Source organism: Rattus norvegicus, chromosome 1, assembly GCF_021556685.1.
Source record: "Rattus norvegicus strain SHRSP/BbbUtx chromosome 1, alternate assembly SHRSP_T2T, whole genome shotgun sequence".
Taxonomy (NCBI): domain Eukaryota; kingdom Metazoa; phylum Chordata; class Mammalia; order Rodentia; family Muridae; genus Rattus; species Rattus norvegicus.
This window is the reverse complement of record NC_141534.1, coordinates 80,911,849-80,920,620: the sequence shown is the minus strand read 5'-3', so window position 1 is coordinate 80,920,620 and position 8,772 is coordinate 80,911,849. Positions and strand designations below refer to the sequence as shown.

At 41.5% G+C, this 8,772-nt stretch overlaps 1 protein-coding gene across 1 annotated transcript in view; it reads left to right on the top strand.

The window, feature by feature from the left end:
* The first annotated feature begins 2,410 nt into the window (after positions 1-2,410).
* Fcar (Fc alpha receptor) overlaps positions 2,411-8,772 on the top strand; it is a 34,105-nt gene continuing 27,743 nt past the window's right edge. Inside the window, exons 1-2 of the mRNA NM_201992.1 lie at positions 2,411-2,478; positions 3,146-3,181. Of these exons, the coding sequence (NP_973721.1) occupies positions 2,445-2,478; positions 3,146-3,181 (70 nt within the window). The 5' untranslated portion in view covers positions 2,411-2,444. The remainder of the gene's footprint in view (positions 2,479-3,145; positions 3,182-8,772) is intronic.

Below are 8,772 nucleotides of genomic sequence, written 5' to 3'. Positions count from 1 at the left end.
CCTAAAGACTATACATGGACTGACCCTGGATTCTGACCTCATAGGTAGCAATGAATATTCTAGTAAGATCACCAGTGGAAGGGGAAGCCCTTGGTCCTGCTAAGACTGAACCCCCAGTGAACGTGATTGCTGGGGGGAGGGCGGCAATGGGGGGAGGATGGGGAGGGGAACACACATACAGAAGAGGAGGGGGAGGGGTTAGGGGGATGTTGGCCCGGGAACCGGGAAAGGGAATAACACTCAAAATGTAATAAGAAATACTCAAGTTGATAAAAAAAAAACCCTCAGGTGACTTTAGACGCTCTGAGGATGTGGAGAAAGAGGAACACTCCTCCATTGCTGGTGGGATTGCAGACTGGTACAACCATTCTGGAAATCAGTCTGGAGGTTCCTCCGAAAATTGGACATTGAACTGCCTGAGGATCCAGTTATACCTCTCTTGGGCATATACCCAAAAGATTCCCCAACATATAAAAAAGACACTTGCTCCACTATGTTCATAGCAGCCTCATTTATAATAACCAGAAGTTGGAAAGAACCCAGATGCCCTTCAACAGAAGAATGGATACAGAAAATGTGGTACATCTACACAATGGAATATTACTCAGCTATCAAAAACAATGACTTTATGAAATTCGTAGACAAATGGTTGGAACTGGAAAATATCATCGTGAGTGAGGTAACCCAATCACAGAAAAACACACATGGTATGCACTCATTGATAAGTGGCTATTAGCCCAAATGCTTGAATTACCCTAGATGCATAATACATGAAACTCAAGATGGATATTTAAAATGTGAATGCTTCACTCCTTCTTTAAAAGGGGAACAAGAATACCCTTGGCAGGGAATAGAGAGGCAAAGATTAAAACAAACAGAGAAGGAACACCCATTCAGAGCCTGCCCCACATGTGTCCCATACATATACAGCCACCCAATTAGACAAGATGGATGAAGCAAAGAAGTGCAGGCTGACAGGAGAGGGATGTAGATCTCTCCTGAGGGTCACAGCCAGAATACAGCAAATGCATAGGCGAATGCCATCATTAAACCACTGAACTGAGAACGGGACTCCAGTCGAAGGAATCAGAGAAAGGACTGAAAGAACTTGAAGGGGCTGGAGACCCCATATGAACAACAGTGTCAACCAACCAGAGCTTCCAGGGACTAAGCCACTACCCAAAGTCTATGCATGGAGTTACCCTGGGCTCCAACCTCATAGGTAGCAATGAATATCCTAGTAAGATCACCAGTGGAAGGGGAAGCCCTTGGTCCTGCCAAGACTGAACCCCCAGTGAATGTGAGTTTTGGGGGGAGGGCAGTAATGTGGGAGGATTAGGATGGGAACACGGATAGAGAAGGGGAGGGGATAGGGGCTAGGGGGGATGTTGGCCTAGAAACCGGGAAACAGAATACCAATCGACATATATATAAGAAATACCCAAGTTAATAAAGGTGAAAAAAAAGTGTATCATCTCTGACACTGCCTTGAGGACCAGACACCAGAGGGTTGATAGCCCAGAAGGCATACAACCAAACAGAACTGGGGGAAAAGGTCAGTGACATTATGCCAAATAATATTCTGCTATATTCATAGATTGGTACCTAACCCAACTGTTATCTGAGAGATTTCATCCAGCACGTGAAGGAAAAAAATGCAGAGAGCCACAGCCAAACATTAGGCAGAGTTCTTGGGATCTAGTGGAAGAGGGAAGGAAGAATTATAGGAATCATAGGGTCCAAAAACACCACAAGAAAACTCATAGAGACAACGAGCCTGAATGCACAGGGGCTCACAGAGACTGAAGACAACCAAGAAGCCTAGAAGAACTGACCTGGGCCCTCTGCATATATGTGTAGCTTTTTGTTTTGTGGTATTCCAAACATAGGGAGCAGAGGCTGTTTCTGTTGCTTCTCCCTGCTTGGGGACCCTTGTCCCCCTATTGGGTTGCCTTGTCCAGCCCTAATATGAATGAGGTGCCTAATCTTATTGCAACTTGATATGTCATGTTTGACTGATATTTATGGGAGGCTGGCCCTTTTCTGAAAGGAAACAGAGGAGTGTATAAGGAGGGAACGGAGGAAAGGGTTATAAAGGTGCCAAATTGGGGAGGGGAAACATCCAGATGTAATATATAAGACAATAAATTAATTTTAAAAATTAAAAAGAGATTCAGGAATGTGAACACCACTGGACATTGTTTTCTTGTGTGAAATATAAACTGAAGGATTTTTTGCTCTCTTCAAATAGTCCAACCAAGAGCAACGGAGAAATAAGTGTTTCAAGGAGAAACTTCCTTTTGCTATGGAGCAACAGGTGTAGAAATCTAGTGGTCAGGAACTGAGACAACACACATCCTGTTGGTCTTACTGACTCACAAGTATCTGTTGTCTGTGAATGTACACAAACAAGAAGCTAACTGGTCTGAGGCCATATCAGCATCATGGCCCCTCAGGACAACACCTTCCTATGTCTTGGTAAGTGCTGAAATGGAAGTGAGTTAGAAAGGAAGAAATGTCTCCCACAAAAGGTAGACTCTCTCTTAACATGAAGACTAGGTGATTTTAGTGGCAGCCAAGGATAGTTTAATTTCCTTAGCATTCTGCTGAAGTGGCTATAACTGTGTCTCTGTTCAAATCTGAGCTGTGGGGCTTGATGGCCCCTATTCAAGCCATGATGTACTATTAGGGCTTCATGATGACTGCTGAGGGGAGACTAAAGGATTGAAAAGAGTGACTCCTAAGGCTGTGGTTATCTTGTAAAAAGCACTATTTTGAATATACATAAATACATGGGAAGCTAAAGCTAGACAAATGATATTCAGACAAATGTAGATGATATATGTAAGAAAGGTAGGTAATACACAAATTATTGAAACTGACTGGCAGATACATACATTACACACACACACACGACAAATAATAGATAATAGAGAAATGACTAAAAATTATCATAGATAATAGATATGTGGTAGATAGATATAGAAAGTAGATACACAAACACACACACATACATACATACATACATACATACATACATACATACATACATACATACGTTTGTTCTGAACTCATTATGCAGGAGTATCTGTACTAGAAGTTGTGTACAAGTGGGCTAAATTTTCACCAATGGGTTCTCTTCCAGTGATCTGCCTGGGTCAGACAATTTGGGCACAAGAAGGTAAGTATCCCATCCTTTGCCCCACCTTAGGTACTGTTCACAACAGCTCTGGAGTAAAATAATGGAAATATTGTCTGAAAGCCCAAGTAAATTCTCCTTCCAGTACCCACTCTTGCGTATTTTGTTTCCTTCAGTATGTTACCTCACTCTGGAGACACACAAACCCTCTGGAGATACAGCCTTGTCCTCTGCTAGCTGCATATCTCAAAAAGGCATATGTTTTACTGAATATTCATAACAGGAAGTCATGATTTGTCTTTGCCTAACAACCTTCTGAGTGTTGATTCCTTTTTTCTCCATAACCAAGTTTATTTACTTTACTTATTTAGAGGAAGTCACCTAACCTAGCACTTTTGTACACCCATGTACACAATGTTGAGCCTGAAGTAATACTGAGGAAAGCACCAACTTAAACTAAAGGGAGTACTAACAGTGTTAAGTTCTGAATATCCTGATATTCTTAACTCCTGTTTTGGTCTCCTAGTACATATGACCCCCTCATCTAACCATGTCTTATCTCTCCAGACGCCTTTTAAAGATGAGTCATTTGTATGCTTAAGATACAGTTCTCTGTATCTCCCTCTTATAGCTCCTCAGATCTGTCTTAGGTGAGTCCTGCAATGTCCCAAGCTCACTTCTACCTTCTTCTTCACTCACTCTTGCTCTTATTGAGCTTACCATTCCGTTTTTCCATTTTTCAACTCTCAGCCTCCTCTTATGGCCCCTTCTCTCTGCTGTGCTCCATGACCTCCTTGACACACCTCCTTGGCAATTTCTATCTTTGTACACGAAAAGACCACATAATGCATACAAAGATCAGAGGACAACCTCAGATATATATATATCTTTTACTGTAGTGTTACATTATGTTTAACGCCTTCTAATTCCTCTTACTTTTCATTCATCAAATATATAACAGATTGTTGGAAACTGTAGCCATATAGCTGTGAAGAAGAGAACTAGTATTTATCTAAATGTGTCCATTTTTCACCTGCCCCCCACTCCCTCATACTTGCCGACCTCTAGAAACTACTATTGTACATTCAAGTCAACTTTTACTGTCATCATCAATTATTCTTTGGAATTAACCTTGAATCTACAGGGCAAATTTTTTTTTACATTTTATGATATAAATGAAGATTTATTACAATTTGGTTATTTATTACAATTGGTTATTGATCAAATCAACACATAAAAATATAATTGTCTTTCATCTGCTCGCACAAGAAACAAAAAATTCACCCTTAACTGATCTATGTTCCTTACAGAATCCATACAATAAGCTTAAGAGTACTAGAATTTGGGTTGTAAGATTCATATATTACAAAATGCACAACCCTGACAAGACTGATCCACAGGGACACTACAAAGACCTGGTGTTCTAGCTACCTGCCTCCCAAAACAATTTCGAAAATCACAACTAATTCTCCATAGACTTGGTTCATTCATTGTTTCAGAGAGATTCAGTCTAAACTTCAGTGAAGTCCTGAGCCTTCTAAATATACCTAGACTAGATAACAGATAATGAAGCTAGCTTTCTTAAGTTTGACCACATTTTCTACATTTCCTTCTCCTCTCCACCCCATGAAAAATTTTTCCTCATCCCTCTTCAACAGAAAGAAGCTGTACACACTTGTCATCCTGTTCCCTTGGGTTTGGGTGTCTGGTTTTAGTTATTTTATAAATTATAGATAGGTTGTCGTTTTAAGAGATAATTTGGAAATGTTCATAATTTTGAACAGGGAAGAAATAGGTGAGATACGTTACTAAATTTATTCTTAAACAAATAGTCATATAACTACATTGATAGAAATCTTTATTTTTTTATTACTTTTTTTATTAAATTAAGTATTTCTTATTTACATTTCGAGTGTTATTCCCTTTCCCGGTTTCCGGGCCAACATCCCCCTAACCCCTCCCCCTCCCCTTCTTTATGGGTGTTCCCCTCCCCATCCTCCCCCCATTGCCGCCCTCCCCCAGCAATCACGTTCACTGGGGGTTCAGTCTTAGCAGGACCAAGGGCTTCCCCTTCCACTGGTGATCTTACTAGGATATTCATTGCTACCTATGAGGTCAGAGTCCAGGGTCAGTCCATGTATAGTCTTTAGGTAGTGGCTTAGTCCCTGGAAGCTCTGGTTGCTTGGCATGGTTGTTCATAAGGGGTCTCGAGCTCCTTCAAGCTCTTCCAGTTCTTTCTCTGATTCCTTCAACGGGGGTCCCGTTCTCAGTTCAGTGGTTTGCTGCTGGTATTCGCCTCTGTATTTGCTGTATTCTGGCTGTGTCTCTCAGGAGAGATCTACATCCGGCTCCTGTCAGCCTGCACTTCTTTGCCTAATCCATCTTGTCTAATTGGGTGGCTGTATATGTATGGGCCACATGTGGGGCAGGCTCTGAATGGGTGTTCCTTCTCTGTTTGTTTTAATCTTTGCCTCTCTATTCCCTGCCAAGGGTATTCTTGTTCCCCTTTTAGAGAAGGAGTGAAGCATTCACATTTTGATCATCCATCTTGAGTTTCATGTGTTCTATGCATCTAGGGTAATTCAAGCATTTGGGCTAATAGCCACTTATCAATGAGTGCATACCATGTGTGTTTTTCTGTGATTGGGTTACCTCACTCAGGATATTTTCCAGTTCCAACCATTTGCCTATGAATTGATAGAAATCTTTATAATTGATACAAAATTAAAGTTATAATTTCTTGCATTGGCACAAGATTTATATATTGTTACAGATTTAAGGTTTTAATTGACATAAATTTTTATATAATGATAAATATTTAAAGCTAATATTATTACTCTTAGATAGACATTGTGCCTATATGACTCATTTAAAAATCCAAGGCTTCGACTCAGTCCTTCTAGCTACTAATGCAAACTATTTTTTTAAACTTTAGATTCATGTGAGGATAACAAATTTTAAGAACCAAATCGAATTGACCAACAGTGATCTCCAGAAAGTGTGTAGACACCTGCACTTAAGGAGAAGTCTCTTGAGGCTCGATCCCAAACAGGTGGAAGGCAAAAGCCACCAAACACAATTAGCTGCAAGCCACACACCTCTGCCACGGCTTAATCTCGCAGCCTGTGAGAACTCTGTCATCTTAAACACTCTGTTACTGTCCTGGGGACTGGAGCTGCTCTGTGGGGTTAGAGATACAGGGTGTTTACAGATTAACTTTTTGCATTAGAGAATCTTAGTAGGACTTCAGGTTAAGGAAAATTAAAATTAAAGTAGTTTTGATTCATAGGAGTATGATCTCTTGTTGCTAGATTCATAAAGCTAGGTAGAAAAAGACAATAGTAGAGAAGAAGTTCAGAAAACTGTTGTATTAGTTACATTACTGCTGCTGTGACAAAACACCATGACCAAGGAAATTTAGAAAGTGTTTAATTGGGATTAGGGCTTTAGAGGATTATGGTTTCCGCGTATGGAAACATGAGGACAGTTAGCTAGAACCTATAGCTGAGAGCTCACACCACACAAACAGGAGACAGAAAGCACTAACTGTAAATAGCATGAGTCTCTTGAAACCCCAAAGCACACTCCCAGTGACCCACCTTCTCCAACACGGCCACACCTCCTAATTCTCTATACATAGTTCCACCAACTAGAGACTAAATATTCAAACATATGAATCTCTGAGGCTATTTTCCTTTTTTTTTTTTTTGCAATCAGCAAGAGGGTTTATTGGAAAACACAGGTACCTGCGGGCACACAGTCTCTTCGGAGGACTTGCGCGCCCAGCAGCTCCAGCATGGGGCTTTTATAGGGATTGGGGAAGCAGAAGCGGGCGTACAGAAGCAGATGCATAGTTACGGGGATTGGTGGATTCAAACGAGGCACATGGACATGTTCACATATGATTGGCTATTTCACATGATGAGGTAATAAGGTATAGCTACACACATTGGCAGGTTTGGCGCGTCCTGGATGTCGGGGGCTGGGGGTTTATCTCTTCCTGCCAGGTGGCCTGTGAGTCAGATCCAGTACTCCTGGTCTGTTCTGCATTCCTTTCCTTTTATGGTCTGTTAGTTCTAGCGGCAGGGCGGGGCTGCCTGGACTTGCTTTTCACAGTGTTTAGTCCTGAGTTGAAACATACTCTTTTAACTTCATATTTTTAAACCTTAAATCTGTATAATTTTCCTTTCATTCCCCTCTTCTTCTACTAAGTAATTCTAATCTTAGAATTTTTTTTAACTTGAGTATTTCTTATATACATTTCAATTGTTATTCCCTTTCCCGGTTTCCGGACAAACATCCCCCTCCCCCCTCCCCTTCCTTATGGGTGTTCCCCTCCCAACCCTCCCCCCATTGCCGCCCTCCCCCCCACAGTCTAGTTCACTTGGGGTTCAGTCTTAGCAGGACCCAGGGCTTCCCCTTCCACTGGTGCTCTTACTAGGATATTCATTGCTACCTATGAGGTCAGAGTCCAGGGTCAGTCCATGTATAGTCTTTAGGTAGTGGCTTAGTCCCTGGAAGCTCTGGTTGCTTGACATTGTTGTACTTTTGGGGTCTCGAGCACCTTCAAGCTCTTCCAGTTCTTTCTCTGATTCCTTCAACGGGGGTCCTATTCTCAGTTCAGTGGTTTGCTGCTGGCATTCGCCTCTGTATTTGCTGTATTCTGGCTGTGTCTCTCAGGAGCGAACTACATCCGGCACCTGTTGGTCTGCACTTCTTTGCTTCATCCATCTTGTCTAATTGGGTGGCTGTATATGTATGGGCCACATGTGGGGCAGGCTCTGAATGGGTGTTCCTTCAGTCTCTGTTTTAATCTTTGCCTCTCCCTTCTTAGAATTTTGATATCAAGTCTCGTATTTGGTCTCACCAGTTGTCCTAACTGACTGGTACTGTTGTCTCAGAACCATCAACCGCACAGCACTCACTCGATTTGTAACAAAAGCAATTAACCTGTTTGTCACGCAGGGTCCAAAAACTAAAACCAAGAAAATTATTAGTAATGGCCCAGCCATATAGCAGAGAGTAGGGTAGTCATCCAGGGAGACCGAGTGAACCAAGACTCAAACCAACCTTGTTGAGCATCTCTATCTTTTTGTAGGAGTCAAACCTATTAACTAGTTTCTCTAACACACATGGACCTATAATCAGAAGCAGAAGCAAAACTAAGAAGGGTCCCATAAGGGAAAATACCAGAGTAGTCATCCAAGGAGATCTACTAAACCAGCTCTCAAACCATCCCTGATGCGCTTCTCTGTCTACCTTTTGTCTAACCTTTCTCTAAGTTTATTCATGGAGTCTTTAATTACCCCTGAATGGCAGTTCTGAATTCTCTATAAGCCTTGCATTGCAACAGCAGATGTCCTTGTGCTGCCCTTGCAGCACCTAGATAGCCTTAGCCCTAAGTAATTCTCAACTCCTTTTTTTGTGTCTTACTAAGTCTTTAGCATCAGGATTCCAATCTGGACACTATCTAAACCTACACACCAAGGTCATGACTAGCTTTTAGAACTTCTAAACTTATACATATTGTGATCTCTGAGGCTATTTTCATTCAAACCGCCACAAAGGTGTTCAATCTTAACTTCAAGAAAGGTAGTCACATCAGATTAGACTTGAAGTCCTTGGTTCCTAGT